At 40.3% G+C, this 26896-nt stretch overlaps 1 protein-coding gene across 2 annotated transcripts; it reads right to left on the bottom strand.

Moving 5' to 3' along the window:
• Positions 1-2207: 2207 nt before the first annotated feature.
• CRK (v-crk avian sarcoma virus CT10 oncogene homolog) lies at positions 2208-26896 on the bottom strand. 2 transcript variants are annotated; one of them, XM_006863222.1, is made up of 3 exons: positions 26530-26896; positions 16231-16766; positions 2208-3386 (listed from the first exon to the last, which is right to left on the bottom strand). In XM_006863222.1, the coding sequence occupies exons 1-3, from the start codon at positions 26768-26770 to the stop codon at positions 3249-3251; spliced, it is 915 nt and encodes a 304-aa protein (XP_006863284.1). In that variant the 5' UTR covers positions 26771-26896; the 3' UTR covers positions 2208-3248. The 2 variants fall into 2 exon arrangements, with proteins under 2 accessions (XP_006863284.1, XP_006863285.1); XM_006863223.1 differs by having other exon boundaries at positions 16401-16766; positions 26530-26878.

A 26896-nucleotide genomic window follows, 5' to 3' on the forward strand; every position in this document is an offset into this window, starting at 1 on the left:
TCAGTTAACAGCCAAGCACTTAATTGTCTCTGGAAACACTAGGTTTATATATTGCTGTTTACAGCAAAAATGAAATGCTGTGTTCTGGATCCAAGGCAGAGTAGTGCGTAAAGAACTGACAAAAGTTGGTTTTCCATTTGAAAAAGTCACCACCCAAAGATCACAAAACTATGTAGTATATGCCAACTTTGGTATACACTCACACTGTGTATATGTGTGTGTGGGTGTCTATATACACAGCTTGCAGAAATGGAGTGAGAAAACAGTAAAGCTTTACCTTCTCATGTGCATTTCCTAAATTATCTGCCCTGAACATGTGCTGCATATATATATATATACACACACACACACACATACACAGGGAGAAATTGCACAGATCTACATTAACATTCTAAAAAGACATTATCCAAATGTCTCATTGATTTTACAAAGCTCTCTACATCTTCATTTCCCCCATATATATTCATTTCTGGACACGTAAAATGTTTTCTGTCCACTTTAGCTTCCAGGTCTTTATATGAAGATTCTTCTTACATACCCCTCAAACCAATACTTCATGACTTCTGGAAACCAATCAAAATTACCAATGATTAATCCCATCTTTACCAAGTACCCACAGAGTAGGTATAACTCTCTCTGTATCTGATTATGTAATTGTTCTTTGGTAGTTCAAAGCACACACCTCCCATTCCTTAAGCATAAGGATTTAGTTCTTTTGTGAAAAATATTCAAAGATTTTTTTTTTTTCCAAAAGATCACCAAGCCAAACATTTGGCCATGTTTTTATTTACTACATATACTATAAACATATACAATACATGCTACAAAAAAACATTTTTTCTTTTTAAATTTAACTGTCAAGAAAGTGTATAGTGTTATAATACAATGGCACATGTTCATATTTTATTTCAAATTGGTTTGCTTATCACCCATTTCAAACCATTAATAGTGAAATGTTACTGAAGATAATTAAAAATTATCTATTTGCATTATTAACAATAAACAATTCCAACAAATTAATAAGAATTAACCATGTCAAATATTAGTATCCAAAAAACAGGCTTTTGCAGAAATGATTATATAAAAGATAGCAGCCAATTTCAGTTTACTTTGCTCTGTGACAATGTACATATGCACTTGAACAGGATTCTAGTATTTGCTCTTGGAAGATACATAAAAGTCCTTTGATCTCTTGAGGTCCAACAATGGTCACACACAGCCAAATCCAACCCAACAGTTTATGCAATGGCTCTGGACAACCCATCAGTAAGAAATTCTGGTGATTTGGCTAGAGTTGTATGTTCAACTAGTATTACATATGATGAAAACAGGCATTACAAGCCAGTAACAAAGTCAAAGGCAAAAAAAAAAATACAAACATTCGAATCAATTGTGACAAGGTTTCTCTACAAATATTTTTAGAAGCCATACTTTCAGGAAAACAAGATTTATTATATATTTGGATTTTACAGTATCTATGCTCTAACTGAAAATCTAAGAGCAAGTCAGATGGAATTATGTTTAGTTTTGAAAATCCATTCATTCAACATTTTTAAGCACCCACTGTGTGCATAGCACTGTGCTAACATTTTAAAAGTTGAGTATTAATGTCTCTATCAAGCATTACCTTAGTGTGAGGTAAAAATAAATTAAATTGGCATCAACTCATTAGTTTGCTTGTGGAATTGATGTGATTCTGTGCCAGTTGGCTTCTCTGTGTCATATGATCCACTCCTATATTCTCCTCATCCACTCAGACAAGCATCTGCATACAGACTACGTCCAAGCATTGTGCTAGTCACTGGGTTACCATGATTTGGTACATGTTTAAAGAAAGCAAAATGATCATACTGACCTATGCACACAATCAGAAAGGTAGATTATTTTTCTCAAATGAGGTCAAAAGCCAAATACAAGATGTTTCTATTGGTCTTAGCCCCACCATAGACCAGTAAGTGCCTTTCTACACTGGAACTAACTTTGAAAGTTTGACACTGTAGTCTAAATAGCCTAGATCATTTTTGGTCTCAGAATTCTATTCTTTGGAGCATGTGACCCCATATGAACCATTCCATGATGAATAGGGTTTGTAAACTAACTTGAAAATAAGTCAAAACATAACAGCAGTTTATAATGTATTTACTTCAAGCACTATTCTGGCCATGTGAAATGAATAATACATTAGTAATTCATGATTGATTCAGACATTTTTCAAAGCACTAAACCTACCCCCAACAGTCATGTCATTCTAACTTGACTTTTACACAAGTTGTACATAAAGCAGGGGGCAGAATTTGGCCCCAAAACCTTCTATGGAATATTATGATTGGTCCTTCCACTGTATATGGAATTTAGGAATTCCAAGAGTCCCTTATTAGGATACTAGCACTTAAGAAATGGCCTGCTAGATCCTGTTAGGCAGGAATCTAACTTCCGTAGCAGTGTGAACCTACTATGACCCCTTGGGGGAAGGCAGAGAGCTAGGCATTTGGCTGTCCACTTAGTGAATCCAATACTGGCTTAAAGCTATGCACTGAGTAAAGTGCTCTGTGTATCCCGCTTCTCAATTGGAATAAAAATCCACACTTACCTAAGAGTTCACCTACTAGTAGATTTTGGGGAAAAGAATGTCATGGGTTAAAAATATCCCAAGAAAAAGTATGAAGCATTGACCAGGAAGGAAGACAAATGCCTCTAGTAGTGTCCTCAGAATTCTCAGGATTTGAAATGTCAGAATGAGTCAGACAACAGTCATGTTCTATAAATGAAACCGCAATCCCATTGGGTACTATTCACACGGTACATGATTACTGCATGGGGGCACAAGGGAACAGTCTATTGCCATTTGATAGTATGGTTTCAGAATGAAAAAATCCATTGAGTAAATCAGGGTAAGCAGTGTGCAGCACTCCTCTCCTGTCTATTGGCTTTCTACAGATTGACCTGCATTGTCTCAGAGAAAGGAGGCTAGACACCACTCCCTTCTGATACACACAGGCATAGCCACGACCACCTAAAACTGCTAATTCAGAAGTGAATACACAGCCCTCCAGTTTCGTACCCTGAATATGGTAAGAAAGACTAAGAATGTAGTAGTTCAGTCTAAAAAAGGTCACAGGTAACAGAATGCTTATATAAACTAGACTGCTCTTGATATCTGTAAGAAAACTGTATAGATGGCAGTTGGAAAACAAAACAAAACAAAAGATTGTTCCCATGTGTCAGCAAAACTGTTTGTTGAGCTATACTCAGCTGAAGTCCTCATCGGGATTCTGTTGATCCAGCAGACGGACATGTGTGAATGGGAAGTGACCTCGTTTGCCATTACACTCCCCTTCCCACTGACCACTCACATTAATCTTCGTAACCTTTACCAGCTCACCGACCTGCAGGAGGAGAATAAGGAGAGCGCTTTATTTCCAGTTCAGAACGCAAGCTGAAAAACTCCATTTTCTGGTTAGGCATACCCTGCCCATGTGATTGCTCTAGGGCTGACATTACAGAAATGGCTATACACTGCCACCCCAGCCCCAGCCACCAGACTGGTTACTTGTGGTTAATGCAGGCAGAAGTAGTGTTTTTAGCAGTGAAGAAAAACACAGTAGAGAGTAGAAAGGATCCTACAAAATACCTTTTTGCAAATCTCAAGTGTCTCTGGATACACCACCCTCACTAGATTGAGCTCATATTCTTTTACTTTGCACCCACCACCCTCAACTTCCTGCCTATACCACAGGTCCTACACTATGGATGAACTCTCCTCCTCTCACTGGCATAGAGTGGCATGACCCCGCAGTCAACATTGGTACACACATTGCTTGCTTCTACCTGCATAGCAGATGGCATTCATTACGTCCTAGAAAATGAAGGATTCTATCATCTTTTTATCAAGACATGCTTTCTCCTACTTGTACAGGTATAGCCCCAACTTCTAAATTCTATCAGCTCCCTCCTGCTTACTCCCTACCATTCACTGACAAACCATGTTGCTCAATCAATGTCACTTAGCACTTAGTACTCAGTGAGTGGACAAAAATCAACTTCGTTTTTGCTTCTGTTTATAAAAAGCCTCCTATTGTGACCTCAAATAAAAACTTTTGACAATACAGGCTATAACTCTATCTTGCTATGAAACTTAAGACAAAGTCAGCCTGATGAACAAATTCATCCTTATGGCAAAATACTGAACAATGGTGAGATAAGGCTCTGAATGTGACTGGACTAAAGAATGTTAAGTCATCTGAGTCAGTTCTGACTCAAAGTGACCCTCTATAGGGTTTCTAAGGAGCAACTGATGGATTTGAACCACCAACCTTAGAGTTAGCAGTGTAGTACTTATCCTATAGCATCACACCAAAAATCCACAAAACCTTTAGGACCACCTTTTAATTATTAACATTTGAGTTCTGAGCACACAAGTGGTTTGTAAGCAAAACTGTTCATTTTATTAACAACTATTGCACTATTCTATAGTACTGTAGAAGCTGTTTTACAAAAACTATTTTCTAATTCTCATAGCTCTGGAAGAAAAACTGTTCTCAATTTATAGATGAGAAAACTGAGGTTGGGTGATTATAGGATATATGTAGGGCCATACAAACAGAAATATACGCTAGATTCAGAAGAGGAGGTGGAATGAGTGATATCATTGCTGATGTCAGCTGGATCTTGCTAAAAGCAAAAAATACCAGATGTTTATCTGTACTTCATTTACTATCAAAGGCATTTGACTGTGTGGATCATAACACTGCAAAGAATGGGAAGTCCAGAATACGTAATTGTGCACATGTGGAACCTATACATAGCCCAAGGGGTAGTTGTTCAAACAGAACAAGGAGATAGATACTGCATGGTTTAAAATCAGGAAAGGAATGTGTCAAGGCATTCTTTCACCATACTTATTCAATCTGTATGCTGAGCAAAGAACCCAAGAGGATGGACTCTATGAAGAACATGGCATCAAGATTGAATGGACTTGAAACACAGAGAAAGCAAAAATCCTTACAACTGGACCAATAAGAAACATGATAAATGGAGAAAAGATCAACACCCCTAGAAACAGCAGTCAAGAAATCAAATGACTTATTGCATTGGACAAATCTGCTGCAAAAAAACAGCAAAGATTTCACTGCAATCCCTGGAGAAAGATATCATGCTTGGTAGAGTGTCAGTAAAAAAAAGATGAGCTGGATTGATAGAGGCTACAACAATGGGAAGACATAGGACTGGGTAATGTTTTGTTCTGTTGTACACAGGGTTGCTATGTGTTGGAAATGACTCCATCGCACCCAACAATGCCAGTGGCATGGCTGTGATTTGAGCCTACAACCACCTGGCTCCAAAATCCATTGATGCTCTTTTTTACAAAAACATTTCAAATTATGCTCCCAGGGCCGTAAGGGTTCCCTAGGATGTCTCCAGGTCAACTACTGGCTAAAGCCAACTCATCACCATGCCAATGGCCCGCTCTAGGACCAACCTGATTCAACTCATTGAGGAAACAACTTGTTTTTCGGCTTGTCTGTAATTTCCTAAGGAACTATCTGAAAACTAGAGTGGGTCTAAAGTGTTGTTGTGGGTCAGAGGACGCTGAAATTAGGTCAGAAAGTAGGGAATGCTAGCCATACCAGGGTTAAGATAAGAGAGAGTGAAGTTTGATCTGCAGCAATGAGAAGATTAAGGTTGACAGTTTAAGAAGGGGAGGAAGGATGATTTTGCATGTCCATCCTTGAAATAGAGCCAGTCCCTATCAACTGCTAGTGCCAGGTTTTTAATGTTTATTCCCAGCGATTTTTCAATTCATATTTCCTGACATCCAAGTAGGCCGACTATGACAAAGAAAGATTTTCATAGTTTTGGAGGCAAGAGGGATCAGGATATCAAGTCAAGTTTGGTTGACTAGTAAAATAGTTTAAAGGATTTCTTGCCTTATTCCCAATCCTAGTTCTCAGACTTTCTCATCACTTGCTCCCTTACTAAAAATCTTGCAGTGTGGCAGAAAGAGGCAACACCAGCCCTTTAACATTTGACTGAATTTTCCTTAATGGCCTGTCAGCTGCCCTTAACTCACTATCCTTCACACACATGTACACACAAACACATGCTTACACACATGTCCCTTGAACCAATGTCTCTGTGCTGCTAGTTACATGCTATGCTAAAGTCAATTACATCACGCATGCTTCTTTTACAGAATATTTGTATTTGCGTTATCTGTAAAACACTGATGTCATTCAAAAAAAAAAAAAAGCCAAGTTAAGTCTGACTCATGGAAACTATGTCAGAGTAGAAAAGTCCTCCATAGGGTTTCAATGGCCAACTTTTCAAAAGTCACTTTTCAGGCCTTTCTTCCAAGATGCCTCTGGGTGGGTCTACACCTCAACCTTCCAGGTAGCAGTCAAGCATGTTCACTATCTTCGTCACCCAGGGACTCCACTCATGTTAAATTGGTCTGATAACTTCAGGTCTGTCTGCTAAAATCCCTAATATCTGTCATAAATCAATCCATTTTTTCCTTGATAATAGAACCCTTGGGAATGCTGAAAATATTCTACATTTCATTTAGGTGGTTACCACACAGGTAGGTGTACAAATGGAAAACTCACTGAAATGTACAGGAAAGATTAGTGTATTTTACTAAATTATTTCATACCTCATAAAAATAAGTAAAAAGAAATGGAATGTATATTTAGTATAGCTTTTTCTAGGCGTTTTGTAGCTGTTTCTTCAGGATATCTAGTCCCCCATTTTACCGATACCAAAATCTAGATTTAGTTTAAACAAATCTTTCCATTTTATATTTTCTTTATTCTTAAGCATTCATGTTATATATAGTCTTAAATCACATCCCACCGAGCTCTAAGAAGTGCAGGTTAAACTGAAATGTGACCTAGCACGTTTTTATCAGCACCCTACAACCACACAGGCGTCTCCACCACAAGTAGGACAACACTTGACTTTCCTAGACCATGGTTCTTTAAGGTTTCTATGGAAGAAATGGGCAGGATTTACTACAAGGCAAGATTTTACACTAAGAGAGAATTACTTGACCAACACCAGAGCCATCGCTAATACAGACTCCTTTTGTTTTATCCCATAGAGGAAGGAACACTATATTCTAAAACATTTCTAACAGCTGATTAGGCTCTTGGTTGTTGTTGTTAAGTGCCACTGAGTCGGTTCCGACCCATAGCGACCCTGTACAGGGTTTCCGAGGCTGTAAATCTTTACTGGAGCAGAGAAAGCCTCATCTTTCTCCTGTGGAGCAGCTGGTAGTTTCAAACTGGTGACCTTAACGTTCGCAGCCTGATTTGTAACCATTTTGCTACCAGAGTTCCTTGGTAGGGAGGTTCAAATGCCAAACGGTAAAAGAAAGACTATGCCATAACTCTGAAACAACTTTGATTTTTAAATGGATAAAAGAGAAAAATTATAAGCAGTCAGTTGAGATAGTAGGTGACATACAAATACTCCTAAGAACACCTTATCATAAATATAAGCGTAATTTCTTCTCTAAACTAAAAACAAAGCCTGCAGCAATGCTGCTCCTCCTGTTAGGAAGCAACTCACTAAATCAAAGCTCTTGAAGGGAGGGAAAGGGCAAATATATGGGTCTGAAATTGCTTTACTACTGAAAAGACAGAGTAAAACTGAGTACTTGTCCCAGAAATGTTAAAATTTTAAGATGCAAATATACTCACCAGTGAATGCAGTGATAAAAGTAGTTCTAGTACTACAAATTTCAATGTTTATATTATAAATGGAAAATAAACCTCTAATATGCAAACCATTGACTAAGAAAGACATTATAAAGGACTTGGGAGTACAAGGTAATACACCTTTCTCTTTAGGAGGTGGACCTCTAAACACTTCGTGTAAAAAAAATTAAAAAAAATAAAAAAAGACATCAAAGTACTGACTTAATATCCAGTCTGTTCTTCAGTCACCTGATTCCAGACCACATTCCCAGGAGCAATTCTGAATATAAATCAGGGAACCATTTTCAGTTTCTGTAATCCCAAGGAACTTTATGAACACTGGTTTCTTTTCTAGCTCTCTGTAGTTCAAAAAAATCAAACAAGATCCTGATGTAGATGTAGTCATATCTAGAATTAGTTTCAGGAGCAAAACTACCCAGCTGATCTCTATTAATGACTGTCAGCGATATGAGAAATAAATTGGTATTTACTATACAGGACACATTAGGAAGCTGTGTCTAACAGGAAAGACATCAAAGCTACCACAGCTGGAATTTCTTTTATCCAGACTTGCTGCATTGTGCTAGTAAATGCAAGGCAGGAAACACACACCATCCCCTAAAAAACCAACCCTATCACCACCAAGTTGATTCTGACTTATCGTGGCCCTATAGACAGAGCAGAACTGCCCCATAGGGCTCAAGGCTTTAAATCTTTATGTATTTTTTCAGAAGCAAATTGCCACATCTTTCTCCCACAGAACAGATGGTGGGTTTGAATTGCCAACCTTTAGTTAGCAGCTGAGCTGCTTAACCAATGCACAATCAGGACTCCTTGGAAACATACACAATTCATATAATTAAAGCCAGGGAAAAGAAAACACAAGGAAGCATTACCAGGGCCCTGTCTTCAAACATTTTCAAATACACATTACTTAGATTAGCTGAAGGGGAAAAATTAGAAGTCTCCCTTAAACCAAAGAATAGTTCAGTTTTACTAGTTACGATGTTGGCCTTGAACATTGTGCTATTTTAAGAACTACCTAGCTGTTGATGCTGCTAAGCGTGACCCTGTAGAGGGTTTCTGAGGAACCTCTGGTGTGTTTGAATCGCTGACCTTGCAGTTGAGTTTATCCTCCAGCACCATATCAGGATTCCAAGAACTACCTATATGGTATCAAATTTACAAGAGCAAGTCCAAACATCAGACAGGAAATTGAAGAGTTTGTGTTTGTGTTACTGGGGGTGGGGTGGAGGGGAAATAATTCAAAAAAGGTGGGTAAGAATGTTTGTACAATTAGAAGAATGCAATCAATGTCATAGAATTAATTGTACATGTAGAAATGTTTTAATTGGTTTATGTTGCGCATATTCTCAACAACAACGTAATTAAAAAAAAAAACTAATCGACAGCAGGGGTCAGTAAACTATGGCCTGCCTGCTATTTTTGTAACTAGTTTTATTAGAACACAGCATGCTCAACTTGTTGTTAACTTTTCTATGGTTGCTTTCTCACTGCAATGACAAAGTTGACTGGTTGTGACAGAGACCATATGGCCCACAAACTGGAAATAAATATTTCCTATCTGGCCTTTTGCAGTATTTACAGCCAATCCACAGTCTTTCAAGTCAGTGGAGACTAGTGAAAACAATTCAACCTTGATGATTCACTTGTCCTATTGATGGACTGAAATGGGCACAGAGATGTACGGAGGAGAGCTGCAGGTCTTTGAGATCTAACTGGTAGGCTTCCAAGTGAAGAGAAAAAGCATCTTGCAAAATTCTGGGGAACAGGCCTCACCCTGGGTTCTAGTCTATGTCAGAAAATATTTTCTTTAATTCAACAAGTGATAACGTCTGTAACTGACCTCCCCATTTCCCTGGTACAAGGTGGGCAGATGACTACACTTAGTACATTTCAGTCCAACATAAAGAATCTTCTAAAGATGAATACAGTGAGTCAGATCCGAGGTTTCCAAACTATACACTGCCAGGGCATTACAATTAACAGCAAACTCACAGGACACCACAACGCACTTCAAATTTGGGGTGGGGGTAAGGGGAGCACAGGAATACTTGATATCCATCTGTGATGCCATTTGAACTACTAGCTCAAGCTAGCTCACAATTTCAGCATTAGACTTACTACATTGCGGCACTGTGGGTTAATGTGCTGGACTGCAAAGTTAGTTTGAAAATCTACAAATCTCCTTAGTTACATAATTGTAGTTATTTAAGATTTTGTTTTTCTTTTTAAAATGGCTATTAAGCTACTAGGACACAGTAACTTACAAAACCTGTGAGAGCCAGAATTTGTTTTTCTGGGTCTCACAAGTTGTCTGCCTTTGACAGGATACAGTCTTAAAACTTTTCTACCGCTTATTTTAGTAGAAAACATTTGCATTTTCCTTCTTTGACAGATTTCCACCTTACACAGGTTCAAATTGTTTGGACCTAAGTATCTAACAAAGGAATAGTTAAGTATTTCTTTTAGCCCAAGAGTGACTGTGAAAAATTAAGACACTAGAGTGATGCGAACCAACCAAGTTCAGGGCCTACATTGCTGTGCTGCTGCTGAGTTCCCTTAAAAGTTGTTAAGTGCCATGGAGTTGGTGTTAACTCATAGCAACTCTGTATAAGATTTCCCACCTTGCAGTCCAGCGCATCAACCCTCAGCATCACACCAGGACTCCTCCATTAAAAGGTGTTGTTATTTGTTGTTAAGTAGAGATGTTCAAATGAATGTTAAAGATCATCTAGAAAGGTATCAGAGGGCCTACCCTCTATGCCTGAGTTATTTCCAAAGACCCCTCCCAATGAGACTGAATTGAAAATAAGGATGTCTAATGAATAAAGAAGGGAGAGGCAAAGTAGACAACAGTCTCAAAGACCAGTAAGCTATAGCTACAATTCAAGAAAAAGGCAAACTGGACAAATCTGACTTTCCATATCACCTTTTCTTCTGTAACTAAGGGATATATCAGCGAGATAGATCTGTACTCCAGTTATCCATTCAACAAACACAGATTTCACAAAGCTCCACATGGGAAGATGGGGGTTTGATGGTTACTGTTGTGTGCAGTCTCTATTGTGCCTGAAGAACAGGTCCCACCCTGAGAACACTCAAGATGCTCCTTGGTCATTTTGCATTTTTATCATCCAAAGCAAGGAGTCCTGGTGTGGCACTGTGGAATGATGCACTGGACTGCAAGGTTGATTTGAACTGCAAGGTCGACTGTTCAAATTCACCAATTGCTCCTTGGGAAACCCTACACAAGGTTGCTATGAGTCAGACAGCACTTAACAACAAATGCAAGGCAAAGGAGTGGTGGTAGCGCTGTAGTATAAGCACTGGACTGCTAAGTGCAAGTTCGCCAATTCAAACCCACCATGAGAGAAAGATGAGGCTTTCTGCTCCTGTAAAGATTTACAGTCCTAGAAACCCTATACTGGGCTGCTCTAAGTTGGAACCAACTTGACCACAATGTGCAAGGCAAAAGCCCAAGCTGAACTAGAGAACTGGAGTTACATTATTAGCATATCTAAAGATAATACAGCTGTTCTGGGCACTCTACAGATGCATAAAATAAACTTTAACGCCTGAAAATTTTAAGACCCATCACTATACCTACCAAAGAGCCAAGTAAAAAGTTGGAATGTGAGATCAAAAATTGCAATGTGCTTCCACACTGGTTATAATGTTATTTCCAGTATCTCTACTTCAAAACATACAGCACAGATGCATTTGTTTAATGTCTGTCTTCATCAGGAGCTCTAAGATAGAACAGATAGTATCTGTTTTGTTCAATTTCATGTTCCCCAAAATTATGGTTAATTGAACTATAGAACTATAGTTCACTTAGAATTAATTCCTTTTTTCTACAGCTTTCATCTTTATTAGAGAAACCTGTGGGTAGGAAAAGAGAATAACTAACTAATATTACAGTGAGACTCTGATCACAGCAAATACATCACGCAGGAAACCTATCTGTGTAAGATGAGAGGAGGTGATTCTTGAACACCATTTTATTTAAGATATATATATTTTTCACAAGCACAAGAACCTTTTCTTCAAAGAAAATCTCAGACACCCTAACGTACAAGGGGGTTTCAAAATATTCACAGAATAACAGAATTAAAAGACAATGGACCCTATCCAGAATCTTGTGAGGTGGGAAATTTCCACTGGAAAGGACAAGCAGACCAGCCTGGAGTGACTAGAAAAACAGAAGATACTTCTTGAAACAAAGACCAACAGGAAAAATACAAAACAATAATGACAGTCGTACTGACTACTACAAGAACAAGCAAGTTGCTCGCCCGGGAGACATCAAGGCAAGTGAACAGGTCCCCTCAAGGAAAACACCCTTCCAAGACTAAGACTCAATAGGAACACACAAGCAGACATGCACTCTCACTGGTGACCACGTTGGTTACCAATAAGGGGAAGTGAGGGAAAAACAGCAATGAAGCTGCAAGCTAAGCCCTACCACTTTCAACAGACTCCTGTAAACTTGGATGGAGACCTGGTTGGCCAGCAGTATGGCAAGACCTGAGGATTCCTGGGCCCAGAGTCAGTGACACAGCCACAGAGGACTAGAGTGGAGAGTGAAGCATTCAGTTGATATGAAGACAGGACATATGCACAAAGACACCCACACTGTAGATAATACCCACTTGACCTGGCTTCAATGGCTGGATGATCAGAACTCAACTAGAAGAAACAGGGAAAAAAAAAAGAGTAATCTGATACAATCTGACCTATACCTATGGATGCAGTAACTCAAAAGAGGAACAAATCTTAACAGTGAGGATCATTCCTACCCCCTTAATACACAGAGTGGACAGGGATGGGCAACTTGGACATTAGCTACCCAAAATGGGGGACTACAAAGGCAAGAAGTGACTGGTTTACAAGCTTTCAAGAGGAAGCCTAGATCCAGGGGGTGCAGAGGAGGGTAGAATCACCAATATTTCTGGCACTCATGTGGTACAATAGTAAATAATTGCTATCAGGACTGACTGTGAGGGTTGGAAATGTAAAGGTAGACATTTTGTAGCAAAAGGAAGGGAGTGATTGACTTTACAGTCTAGGAGTGGAGGTCCCTGGGACCATCAGGGGAGAAAAGTGACTGTGGGACCTAACCAGAGAAACAGTGACGCCAGAGATGGAGGAAGAGACGATGATGTGGAGGGGTGGAGCGGCTGGGGTCTCTGGACCCAGAGAGGGAGAGGGGCTGTGTGCTGACAACCAGGGGGCAGGCTTGCATGGTATACCCTTTGGTTGGTTGATGATGCATGGAGGTATTGTTACCATGGCACTGAAACGAAATACGATAGGATGATTGTAAAGCTAATGTTCACCCATGTAAACTATCACATAGTTCACAATAAGGCATTTAAAAATAAATAAATAAAATAACATATTGCACTGGGCAAATCTGCTGCAAAAAACCACTTTATAGTGTTAAAAAGCAATGATGTCATTTGGAGGAGTAAGGTACACTTGACTCAAGCCATGGTATTTTCAATTGATTCATATGCATGTGAAAGCTGAACAATTATGAAGGAAGACCAGAGAAATAATTGATGCATTTGAATTATGGTGTTGGTGAAGAATACTGAATACACCATGGACTACCAGAAGAACAAACACAATCTCTCTTGGAAGAAGTACAACCAGAATGCTCCTTAGATGTGAAGATGATAAGACTTTGTCCATATACTTTGGACACGGTATCAGGAAGAACCAGTCCCTAGAGAAGGACATCATGACTTATTTAAGGACCAGCGAAAAAGATGGCTGATACAGTAGTTGCAACAATGGACTCAAACATGGGAATGACTGTGAGGAGGGTGCAGGACCGTGCAGGGTTTCCTTCTTTTTGTTCATAGGGTTACTACGCTAGACAGCACCTGACCTCATCTAACTTAACCTGTGTATACATCCAACAAGTCTGTACATTAAACTTAGTTAAGTATCAAAAAAAAAAAAAAAGACAATGGAATTTCCCCACATTTTTTTAAGCTCCCTTGTATAATACAGCTACAAAAGCGGAGGTGCTTTACTTAAAGCAAGAAAGAGAAATCAAAGCCTTGTATCCTCAGCTTTCTCCCTTTCTCTAGGTACCACCTGGGAACTCTTAGGACACTGAGGAGCAGTCTGAAAACTGCTGGTATGTCAAATATATCGAGTCCTGCCCAATTCCAAAATTTAACAATTCTAACTCATCAACACTCCGTTAAAATGCATCTTGCTAATCTACAAACCTGAATTTAAAGTCAGTCAAATTATGCTTCTCATTTAAATGGTGATTAATGCCTTTCTCACAAGAATGTTAGGTCTGAAAGCATAGCTTAATCTTATCTCCCAGCCTGAGTATAACAGGGCCAGGCACCAGTTCCTATGAAAAAGCAAAGATAGAAGGGAGAACTGTGCCAGACTGCAGACAGTACAACTTAAGGGTAGGCTGTCAATGAAACATAGACAAACTGCAGTGAAGAGAACAGCAAAAGGAAATACAGATAGGTATAAAGGTGTCAAGCTAAATCTGGGTTTGTCTTATCTCTACTTCTAACTAGTCTGGACAACCTCATTCAATCTCCCTAATCATCAGGGGTTTTTTTTCCATACTTTAGGTAAAGATGTCTGAAGTGCTTTCCAGCTCTTCAACTCTCAGATGCTAAGTTAACACCTGTTGTTCTTTTTAAAGCTATCACTTAGGGGCACTGGCTCTAAAATGAAAGAGGCCATCTTCCACAATAAGTGTTATGTGGCTGAAAACCAATATATGCAAACCAAAAAGTTTACTGAAATCATAAACTAGTTTTCTACTTAAATCTTTATTTCACAATATTTGTTATTTCACAGTAGGGAGAAAAGCTCAACCATTTTTGAGCAGTGAAGCCTCAATATTCAAGACAGGCATCATTAAAAACAATTCTCTTTGAGAAAGGAAATGCAAATGGAAGCAAAATGAAGGAGACAACTATTCTTTCCTGGGTATTAACTGTCACTTTCACATCCCAGCCCAGTGTTAACAAGGTCTGCAATGGAAGTCCAGAGTCACATTCGTCATGTGCACAGCACTAAACTGACATGAAAGCATGAGGCTAGAAACTTCGATTGCTTTTATCTTCCAAACTCTACACAGGAAAAGTACAGTGGCCTAGACAGCAAATGGTGGATTTATTAATCAAAACAAGAACTTATTTTTAAGTCACAAAATTACCTCAAAAACTACAATTGTTAAAAATACACATTCTTTAGTCACACCCGTTAAGACTCAACCAATCCTCCTTTATATCCACTAGACCAAAACCTTAAAAAAATTCAAATGTGGTCAAATGTGTTAATATTAGAGATTGGTTCAAATAAATTCTAGCCCATTCTGTGGGCTAACACTTATTTATGGGGGAATCTCCTATTCGTCAAAACAAGAATACATTTTTGTTCATCCTATGACAATCTGTTCCCACATAACTTCACCCTTTTGTTATGACAGCTACTTTCTTACATTCAAGTCACCATATAAGTAAACTCTAAAAGATGGGATAACATCATCACTTCTGTTCTAGTTTTCATGCTTAATAACTAAATCTAAATAACTCAAGAAAATAGGAAGGAAAAAAGAAACAAACTAAAGGAGCAAATAAACACAATTTGTAACTTCTGGTGAGCCAGAAGATGTGCTACCAACAATAACTGGGTGGATGGCTGTGTGCTACCGAGTCAGTTCCAACTCATAGAGATCCTGTAGAGGGCTTCATCTTCTTCCCATGGAGCGCCTAGTAGATCTGAACTGATAGCCTTGTGATTAACATCCCTGATGGCATAGTAGGTTACATGTTAGGTGCTCCCTGGGAGAAAGATAAGGCTTTCTGCTCCTGTAAATATTTAAAACTGCTTCAGAATGATAATGACTAGCAAGTAAAAAAACAAATATTATTCAGGAGGAACTGGCTTCTTGCCTGTAAAATGAATTCAACAACAAAAAACAAGTAAATCTGTTGCTCCTTAGAAATAATACTTGAGTATGGACCTCTTCAAACCTGCCTGTTTCTTAATTCTTATCTAACCAATGCAATTAATGATAAGAAATCTCATGCCCTCTGATGCGCAGTCTGTTTTGTGAGAAAACTTTACTTTAATACTTTGATAGAAACCACTTATTATACTCAAATTTGTGTTAACCCACCTTCTTTTAAACAATGACAAATAGAAAGAAACAGATTAGGATATAGATGAGGCACAGTGCTTTAGGTTAATTCCTATGAATTCAGGTAGTGTTATTAGTCAAAGGATGTTTAGTAGATCAATCAAAACATTCAACTATACAGATTTAAGCTTATTCTAAAATAGGCTTATAAAAAAAAAAAAGAGAGAGAGAGAAAACCCAACATTTAATGCCAAAATCAGTTCAACATCATCACAGTGCTGTTGCTGGTATTCAGCATTCCTACAAAGCTCTAAGAGGTCTGAAAGGGAGACCCTGCAGCAGGTCTCTTCTTTCTACATTTTGCACATTATGTACCTCCAAAGCCAAGGCTGTCTTGTCGTAGGCATTAGGGACTCGCTTCTGGATAACCCTGGCATAAATGGGCCCATTCTGGAGGTTAGGGAGCGGAGTGTTGACGCTGGGTTGGGCATAGGGCCCGGGCTCCGGCCCACCCAGTGGCTGTGGGTGGGAACCCTCCTGGTTACCTCCAATCAGAGCCGATACTGAGGCGGAGGCAGGTCTATACTTCTCGACGTAAGGGACTGGAATCATCCCCCTCTTGCCTTCGCTGTCCTCTGCATTCCACCACTGCTCTTCAGGCTTATCCCGGATTTTCAGGATGTCTCCTTTCTTAAAGGGAAGATCTTCTTCATCATTCCCATTAAAGTCAAAGAGGGCTCGAACATACTCTGTCTCCTCCTGCCTGAGAATCACTCCACTACCCTGCCTAGATCTGGAAACTGGTTCTATCAACGTTGTAGTGTCCAAATAGTGTATTTTGTAGAATTCCAGTAAAGCAGGCAATGAATCAAACTCTTGATCTCCTATTCGGAGTCTGGAAGGGCTCACCCCTGGAAAAAATAAAGTAGAGTATTATTTAAGGATGTACTATATTAGAAACAAAATATAGATTTTTAGCACTTATCACACACATTTTAGTCAATATTTAAGAGAAACCAACCACCCACCACCTGTCTAGGTAAAAAGAATCTCTTCATATCAAACAGAAACACACTATCTAGCTGGGAAGAAAGATGCCCATTACTACCCAACACAGGGAAGGAACAGAAGGCCCGTCAGGGTCAAAGGATGTGCAACATGGGGCCTTTTGGTTCATTCTCCCAATGTTTTGCTACTATCTCATTTTTAGAGTATCCTAAGATCCAAGGTTTTGTTGTAATCTTTTCAACCTTATGAAACGTAGCAAGCTCTTTTTCTTAGGACCCAGGAGCTGTTCCAGGAGCAAGTAGGGAAAGCTTAGTATCTACACTAGGTACCTACATCCACTGCACATCGAGAATGAGGAACTGCATATTAGAAGACTCTTTTACCTAAGATTGTTGATCTCAATTTCATCTCTGACAGCTAAAAAAGATGAATTAGGCAAAAGAACCAAGGACCCCAGAAAGAGAAACTACGAGGCTAACAGCTTAAATATCAATTGCAAAAGCCTTCACTTTAATAAAACATGGAAGTCAGATTGTTCTCTAAGAAGAAACAGGTCATGAACAAGGATAAACAAGGATGCTCGGAAAAGTAAATGCTAAAATACTGAATCTGAGGGTCCAAAAGAAAAGACATAGTAGGAATAATGAAAATTACTATGACAGAAAGGTGTGTATGTTCCTGGACACAGAAGTTTACTTCAATATCTACCCTAAACCTTTAGAAGGCAAAGATAATAAATGAACATATATCAATTCAAATAAGTAAAAACATTTCAATGAGGAATACAAATCTTTAACTGGCACTCTGCTAAGCTCTCAAATATCAAATCATCTTCACTGGACTTTTCTATATTTTGTTTTCCTAATAAAGTAATGGGGAGAACAGTGGCTCTATCCGATAAGCAACGGACTGCAAACCACAAGATCTACAGTTAGAATCTGCCAGCTGCTCCCTAGGAGACACATGAGGTTTTCTGCTCCCAATTTAATGCCTTGGAAACCTTACAGGGATGCTATGAATCAGAACCGACATGAACGCCTTAACAATAAAATAATGTATTCTGTTTTTATTACCATTAGCCCTACCCACAGTACCACTCATCATTTTTAGGTTATGTCCTAGACACATACATGTCTTTTTTAACTGGGTTACTGTATACAACCTCAGAAACCCTACACAGGGGCACTGAGTCAAAAATCAACAAGATGTTACTTAACTGTATACCATTTTATATCTTTCTTTTTCCATATTGTAAAATTAAAGTTTCCCCATTACCTTTAAATTTTCTTCAAGAACATGATTTTTAGTGGCTATAAAGTAGTCTCAATTTTTCAGTATTGCAAGAAACTCTTTTATGAGCATTCTTGTTCTTACCTGTTAATGAACATTTTTTGGTACTTCCTTAAGACAAAGCCTTTGAAAACTAATTACTGGATCAATGGGTAAGAACATTAAAGCTTAACGCAAATTGCCCTAAAAAACCTGTATACTTTACACTCCTACCATCAGTTTCTGAGTTCTTGTTTCCACTGCCAATTTATTAAGAAAACGTTACCTTTCTTAAATACCATGTTCAATTTTTAAAAAGTTTTCATATTTATCGCCTATTTGTACTTTTTTTGAGAGTTATTTGTCTCTGTCCAATCTAGCCTCTCCAGTGCTGTTAACAAGATGACACTGTCCCCCATCTATCTAAAAGTCAGTCATTTGTTCTGTGAAGCCAGGTATCGAGACTAACTTGCCACTCTCAAATAATGCCTAACAAAAAAGTACTTCTTCCAGATTGACCAGAAAAAGTGCATTTAAAATTCAGATCCCTACGGGATACGGTTGAAAAAATAAGATCAACTTTTGAATCCAGTCCTCTATGTCTTCTCTTTCCACTTAAATGAATGATGAAAAACAAAAGATACAATTTAAAGGGCAGTTGCATTTTAACATTAGTAAATAAAAAACATTTCTTATATTGCCAAAAGTCCTTCTGTGGTATTTACAGCTATAAACTGGAACAAGTTAACAGTCCAAATTCAGGAATGCTGGCTGACTTTCAATTCAAAACACTGACCTAAATGCCCAGACCTGTGACTATCCATCTATGGCAAATACTTCCATCAGGTAGCAACAGAAAGTGACCCCATTTGTTCCAAAATAGGAGTGGAGAGATGACTTAGTTAGGGCCATAGGAGAGCACAATGGTGTTGTATTCTCGAGTCTCTCGACTGAGGTGGATCACTACTGGGATATTGTGTTAGTGCTGTCAACTTTGCTGTCTGATGCATTAGCCCAAAGCGCCACACCAAGACCTCTATATTGTTTCCTATATAGAGGTGTTAAATCTTCAAGGGAGCAGAAAGATTATGGTTCAGACTCATAATAGGAACAGCTGGTGAGTTACAACTACTGACCTTGTGGTTCAAAGTGACCTTTTAGTACAGTGCATTATCCCACAGTGCCACACCAGGATGGGTACTATTCCTATTCAAATTAATATGCACTGAGGAGATGCACAGCATCTAGCCTATTACCATTAGGCTAATTCAGACAAAGCCTCCAAAGCGAGCAATCATGTTAAGGACAGGGTCAGTGTGAGCTCCATGTAGACCTATTTAGCATTATCTAGTCAAGACAGTTTTGAGGGCAGAGTGGTAACTGCCTTACAAAAGAGTATCCATCAGGATGGAATTTATCCCAAATGGTTTTTACTACTGTTCCTTCTGGAACAATGGCTGGCAGACAGTTAAGTGCTCAGTTATATGTTAGATATTAACGAATAGAATTCTGAAGTGAGGAAAAAACAAACTGAAAATCTGTCCCTGCTTTAGGAAGCTCACAATATAGTTCGGGATATGAAGGCATGAAAAGCATAGTTGATAAACAAACAGCAAAGCACTATGTCTTAGACATTTTTTTTTCTGGTTTTCATTTGCCACTAGAGATGTGTTCTTACAAAAAAACACCACAACAGTGGGCTGAGATACAAAATCACAAGAGCAGCTCTGACCACATATCCTGAACATTTCCAAGGAATTTTTTTCACTATAAGGCAGGCAACCACTTCTAGTCATCCATTGTTATGGTTCCTCCATGACTATACTAGCCCAAGTGAAATATGGTTTTGAGGGCCAGAAACAGGGAGGAGGCTTAAAAGAACAAAAAAGATTACCAGTCCCTTAGAAAGATCAGTGAAAGAGGAAAATTGGCAGTTCATCTGGTACAAAGGTAGGTAATTGGTTACTTTCATTCCTTGTTCCACATAATCTGAACTGGGCCCAATGTAACGTTTTTCTGTGTCTGGTCTAGCAATCCCAACACAAACAGAAGCAAAACACCAAGGTTTTAAGACATACTTTATACAGAAATTATTTTTGTTCTAATGACACATTAATTCCAGAGAAATGCCTGCTGTGTTGGGGCGGTTAAATACTGGAGGAATCAGGCATCATTGATTCAAACTCCAGAAGAAGGGAAGAGAATAGAACATACTTGTACATAAGTCCCAGATAAGCCCAAACCTCACCACAGCTATGTGTTCCGGCTCCTTTTCCCTGGTTCATCTCCTTCCAACCACAAACAGCCAAAAGCAGGAAATAGAAGAGCGGGAAAGGAAGGAGATACAGTCAGTCAGGCTAGAGAACAGAACTTAACAACAGGGTTCTCATAGCTATCTGGGACTTAGGAAACCTGACTTCTACATCAACTTTGTGAATTCTGAATGTGCTACTTTGAACCAACACATTCAGAAATGACAATCAATACAAGTAGTTCGGTATTCTGATTCCTAAGTACCTCCTCAAGTCATTACTTCTAAGCATTTCTGCCCTCAGTTTTCACAATCCCACTTCCTTGAAGGCTGTAAGAACACTGGAGTACTCCAGGGACTAGAAGAGGGCAGATGACTTCTGCATGGGTACCACCAGTGACTCCATCATCAGTCTCTCCTAGATTTCATAACATTTCCCACTTCTTTCCTTAATTCCCACACCTTCTATTTCCTCTACCCTATCTATGGTATTTAAGAGGTTGTCTAGATACATAACCCTCACCACTTGTCCAATACAAAAAGGCTTGCTGATTTCCATCTGAGGAAAGCATCCTAAAGAGGTATCAAGATGCCTGGTTCTCCAAAGCAAATAGAACTTTCTAAAAATGATATAAACATGATCCTTGCAGATTCAGGCTGACAAGTTGTATGGTCTGCTGCTATACAGCTGTTGTTAAGTGCTGTTGAGTAGGTTCCGACTCATATCGAGCTTGTACAGTTTCCTATATATTGTTGTTAAGTGCCGTTGAGTCGATTCTGACCCATAGAGACCCTGTATAGGGTTTCCAAGGAGCAGCTAGTGAGCTTGAACCACTGACTTTGCAATTCAAATGACTTTGCTGTCTGACGCATTAGCCCACAGTGCCACACCAAGACCTCTATATTGTTTCCTATATGTTGTTGTTGTTGTTGTTAAGTGCCGTCGAGTCGGTTCTGACCCTGTACAGGGTTTCCGAGGGTGTAAATCCTTACGGGAGTAGAAAGCCTCATCTTTCTCCCGCGGAGCGGCTGGTAGTTTCGAACCGCTGACCTTAAGGTTCGCAGCCCGATTCGTAACCACTACGCTACCAGAGCTCCTATATTGTTTCCTACATAGAGGTGTTAAATCTTCAAAGGAGCAGAAAGCCTCATCTTTCTCCAGGGAAACAGTTGGTGAGTCAAACCGTGGACCTGTGGTTCACATTCCAGTGCTTATTGTATGGAGTCTATGAACTGTTATTTAACCTCTTTGTACCTCAGCCTCTCATTCTGTAAAACTGGGCCAAATACGTATTTAATAAAATTCCTAGCAGTGACTGGCATATTAACGGTGCCTAACAAAAATCAACTTCAGTTTAATAGCTCCCTCAAACCTCTGAATTCCTTCACAAATTTTTAAACCAGAATCCAGAGTCTGCTACTGTTCCCAGAGAAGATTCCACAGAACCTCAAGATGCTTCTCCAAAGTTCTGTACACCAAGCACAGATTCAAAAGCCCACCATCCAGTGGCTACCTCTCTTAGAGGATCATAATTCATATGAGCACAGCAAAGGCTTGGAGAAGTCCTACAACAAAACTAGTCCTTTTTCTTTGTGTGGGACAGGGGGCAGTATAAAACCCATGAGTAACTCAGAGAATTTTTCCAAAAGTCACTGGGTGGACAGATACCTTGACACTGAAGAGCAAAGTCCAGAGCGGGCGAATAAGACATTAAGACCAGGTTTGTGAACTACAGAAAAAGGTGCAAAAAGACAGTCATATGTAATCAGCAGTCCCACACTACCTCCAGAGAAGTGGCTTGGTTCAGCACAATATTGAAGAGCCACTGCAAACAATTAGCACCCTAGCTCTTGCCCGCCAACTCCCCAAAGAGGCAAGTTAATGCTTCCTGCACCCACTAGGAACAGCAGCAACAAGCACCATCCTGTTTTCTTGTACTGGACCCACCAAGGTCATCCACTCCTTCCAGCCCAGCACTTCGCCCGTTAAAACATGCTGCTTTACCTTTGCTCACAGACCCACAGAGTACGTGCCTTTGTGAACACCTCAAAGCTGAGCAGTTTCCATCTAGCTTCAACTCTCCCCATCTTACAGTCTACTCACACGATTAATAGATCTAATATTTACTGAATGCTTACTATATACCAGGCACATTTCTAGGCATTTGATACTTATTGTTGTTGTTAGGTGCTATCAAGTCAGTACCAACTCATAGCGACCCCATGCACAACAGAACAGAACACTGCCTGGTCCTGGGCCAACTTCAAGGCTGAGCCCACTGCAGTCGCCACTGTGCCAATCCATCTTGTTGGGGGTCTTCCTTTTTCTCCAACCGTCCACTTTACCAAACATGGTATCCTTCTCCAGTGACTGGTCCCTCCTGACAATATGTCCAAAATGTGATACAAAGTTTGTCCATCCTGGCCTCCAAGGGGCACTCTGGCTGTACTTTTCCCAACACAGATCTGTTTGTTCTTTTGGTAGTCCATGGTACTTTCAATATTCTCCTCCAATACCATAACTCAAATGCATAATTCGTCTACAGTCTTCCCTATTTAGTCCAACTTTCACATATATATGAGGTTATTGACAATACCATGGCTTGGGTCAGGCATACCTTAGTCCTCAAGCTGACATCTTTGCTCTTCAACACTTTAAAGAGATCTTGTGCAGATTTGCCTAATACAATATGTCATTTGATTTCTTGACTGCTGCTTCCGTGAGTGTTGATGGTTGATCTGAGCAAAATGAAGTCTTCCCAACTTCAATCTTTTCACCATCTGTTGTTTTTAAGTGCCATCGAGTCGATTTCGATCTATAGCGACCCTGTATAGGGTTTCCAAGGAACAGCTGGTGAGCTAGAACCACTGACTTTGCAGTTCAAATGACTATGCAGTTTGACGCATTAGCCCACAGTGTCATGTTGGTATTTACTGCTCCAGTGGTGAGGATTTTTGTTTTCTTTATATAAGATGCAACCAATATTGAAGACTGTGGTCTTTGATCTTCATCACTTAAAACTCATTTAATCCTCACAAACCTATTTGTTGTTGTTTAGTGCTGTTGAATCAGTTCCAACTCAGAGCAACCCTGTATAGGGTTTCCAAGAATTAGCTGGTGGGTCTGAACAGATGATGCTATGGTTCATACGCCAGTGCTGATCCTACAGCGCCACACTAGGAGTCCTACAAGGTTAAGTATTATTGTTTTTCCTTTTACGGGTAATGAAACTGAGGCAGAGAAGTTAAATAACTTGCCCAAATTTATACAATCAGTAAGTGGCAGGTAAATAAGATTCAAACCCAAACTCCACAGCCCACGCTCATTACTCTCCTAACTCACACTAAGTTTTGTTGACAGCATACTGGTCAAGGTCTAGAAGTCCATCAATGTTTCAGTGGATTAATTATTGCAGGCCTTCCTCACCTAACCCAATATGACCAGGAGACATGACCCAACCCTTCCTCTTAAGGCCCCTGGGCCCTCCTAGGCAACAGTAACATAGCCTCTAAGAAAAGAACACTTCAAATAAATTTAAAGTAAGTTCAATAGAAAAGGTTGAGAATCCCTGGCCTACTCTATCCCTAAGCCTCCAACAGCTATATTTAAGTCATTCCATATGAATTTTATCTATGTATTATATGCATGAAATACACCATGTAATCCTAAACAAAAAGCTCATTTCCCATATTTAATTTACCAAATAAGGTTCGTAAGCACTTCTTTATGTATACTGGGCTAAAGCCAGTTTTCATCTTACCATCCTTTCCATTTGGTCTTTGAACAGAACCAAGAACTCTAAAGCAAACTAAAGTGTTGAGGGTAGTCCTTTATGTGCACCAATTGTTGTTGTTGTTATATGCCATGGAGTTGGTTCCGACTCATAGCGACCCTGTACAGGGTTTCCAAGGCTGTAAATCTTTACGGGAGCAGAAAGCTCATCTTTCTCCCGCGGAACCCCGGGTAGTTTCTAACTGCTGACCATGCGGTTTGCAACCCGATTCATAACTACTACACTACCAGAGCTCCTTATATGCAACAACAGGATCACAAAAGGAGAACAGTTTTGACAGAAAGGAACACAGTAACAGCTCTCAGGTCAGAATGCCTGTGTTCATATACCAGCTCACTTACTAGCTGTGAGAATTTAGACAAGTTACTAAATCTCTGACTTTGTTTCCTCATCTATGAAATGGAAATATTTTAATAAATGGAGATAAACGTACTTACGTCCTATGGTAAGTACCTCACTGAACTGTTACAGAAGGTAAATGAGATAATGCACATAGTGTACTCAGCAAAGTACCTGGCATAGACTAAGCAATCAATAAATGCCAGCGATTAATTTTGCATGTGCCTCTCTAAAATTCAAGAAAATTTCTCTGCATGGTTTCAAAAGAAGAGCTGATGGACAGGAGGACAAAAATGAAGTCATCTTTACAAAAGCAGTAGCTGAATCAATGACCCTGCGCAGAAAATGGAGTACACTGCAGAGAGCAGCATTACCACAATGCCAGTGAACTTTCCACACCCCATCCACAAACTTTGGCAATCTTCACCTTCTCTCCAGGGCCAATGATCTAAACTCTTATCTGTTGTGAAAAGGTGGAGTTCTATAGCAATCGAGCTTTGAGAAATAAAATCACAACGTCAAGGTGTGGGGAACTTTCAAACAAAGCAGTCTGCTGTCATTTCCAAATTTTACAAACAACAAATTGTACGCACCAACAAAAGGTAAGAACTGAATTTCAAAGCGTTTGCCACCATGTATGTGATATAAAACTTTTGATACCATACCATGCAGGTGGCATCAAAGTAGGATATATATAGTTTGGGGTAAATATATGTGACATCAAAATTCCCAAGTCATGTTATAATGCTATTAAATCAACCAGACTGAGAAAGACCTAAAGACTTAAAGACTTCATATACATTTTTTTTTAATTGGTTATGTGTTAACAGCAAAGAGACTCCCTATCTTGTCTCCCTATTTCTTGCCAGAGTCCATCACTTTCAAATAGGATTATCCTAAAAGAGCAAGTCTGTAAAGGTTGGCTCAGTAGCTAATTCAATGGCTTAGATCTAGTCTCAGCTGCTCAGGAGGAAACTTACTTCACTTTGGGAAAAAGGGAGAAGACATTAAGATTCTTGGTCCTGTGACACAGAAATGATAACCTCAGAATTACAACTCTCAAGTACTAAGTGCACAAATCCCCCAAGCCATCTTGGGAAGGAAGACCTAGTGCACTCAAGAGAATCCACCTGGCTTTCTTTGCTCCTCATTTCCATGAAGACTCAAATTACAAGTTACTAAGCAAAGAGAGGCCCTGAAGTACATACAAGTTCAAGGAGAAATGAAACCCATTCACTTTTAGGGGATGGGTTGTTTCCATTGATTTCTAAATAATCATTTTTTCACTAAGCACCTTGAAAACCAAAACCTCCTACTTGCTGAGGGTAGTCTTCTGGCCACTAAGATTTTTTTTGGACAGTCAGCCAAGCATCAACTTGTTCTGGGCTCGTCTTAAGACGACTTTGTCTTCTATCACCAAGGCACTTAGTTCATTCCCTTCGTCCTCCACGGAGGAAGAGGACGGTAAAAGAATTTTGGAAAAATGCCCAAGAAAGGAAAAAGCTGACCTGTTTCCTGAGGGTGTCTCCAACCCTCCCGGCCAATATGGGGTGACTTCCTATCAAAGGCCACCAGGGGAGGGTGACCAAACCCGGCTCTTCAACACTACAGGAAGTGTTTTCAGCCTAAAGCACTTGTAGGATTACCGAACACATTCTGGGTACCGCTGCCAAACGATGCCCCGCAGTGCCAACATCCCCCTCAGCTCTTTGTGCCCACGTTGACCGGCCCTACCCTTGCAGCCTTCCCCGGCGCTAGCCCCACCCTGGGCCGAAGCAGTTCCCCTTCCCCTGGGCCGTCCTCCCAAGTCACACCCAGAGGCCTCGGTCCTCCTCCCCCACACACTCCCGCTTTTCGGTGGGAACGAGCTCGGGCAGTAGGCTGCACATTGCCCCAGTCACTTCAGCCCTCTGCCCACCACCCTCGTAAGGGTCGAGAAGAGCAGCCGGCCAGACTGGAGAGTTCCGCGGCCCTCACCCACGCCCGGGGCCTCCCGTCCCGTGTGTCCCTCACCGGGCGGAGGCTGGGCGGGCGACGGCGGCACCGGCGGGCGCGGGCCGCTGCTGTTGATGATGTAGTGGGAGACGCGGGAGTTCTCAGAGACGCTGAGCACATAGTCCCCGGGGCTGGTGCTCGAGTCCCGCACCAGGAACACCCCGTGCCGCTGGCCCTGCAACATCAACACCGCCTCCTGCCGGCTCAACCGTCCCCAGTACCAGCTACTCCGCTCCTCCGAGTCGAAGTTGCCCGCCATGGCCGCCTCCACGCCTACACGCTGGGCCGCCGCCGCCGCGCACGCCCCTCCAGCCTCGGTGCCCGCCGCCCAGCGGACCGGCTCAGGTCTCAGCCTCACAGCAGCGCCCGAAATGGCGGCGGCGGC

This window comes from Chrysochloris asiatica, unplaced genomic scaffold (assembly GCF_000296735.1).
Source record: "Chrysochloris asiatica unplaced genomic scaffold, ChrAsi1.0 scaffold00054, whole genome shotgun sequence".
NCBI lineage: Eukaryota > Metazoa > Chordata > Mammalia > Afrosoricida > Chrysochloridae > Chrysochloris > Chrysochloris asiatica.

What these genes read in the sequence shown, in the direction of transcription:
- CRK (XM_006863222.1), bottom strand. Translation starts at nt 26,770, where the DNA reads ATGGCGGGCAACTTCGACTCGGAGGAGCGGAGTAGCTGGTACTGGGGA. An exon ending in GCCCGCCCAGCCTCCGCCCG is followed by an intron (nt 16,767 to 26,529) that starts GTGAGGGACACA and finishes TATTTTTTCCAG; the next exon opens with GGGTGAGCCCTTCCAGACTC. An exon ending in AGACAGCCTTGGCTTTGGAG is followed by an intron (nt 3,387 to 16,230) that starts GTACATAATGTG and finishes CTCCTCCTGCAG; the next exon opens with GTCGGTGAGCTGGTAAAGGT.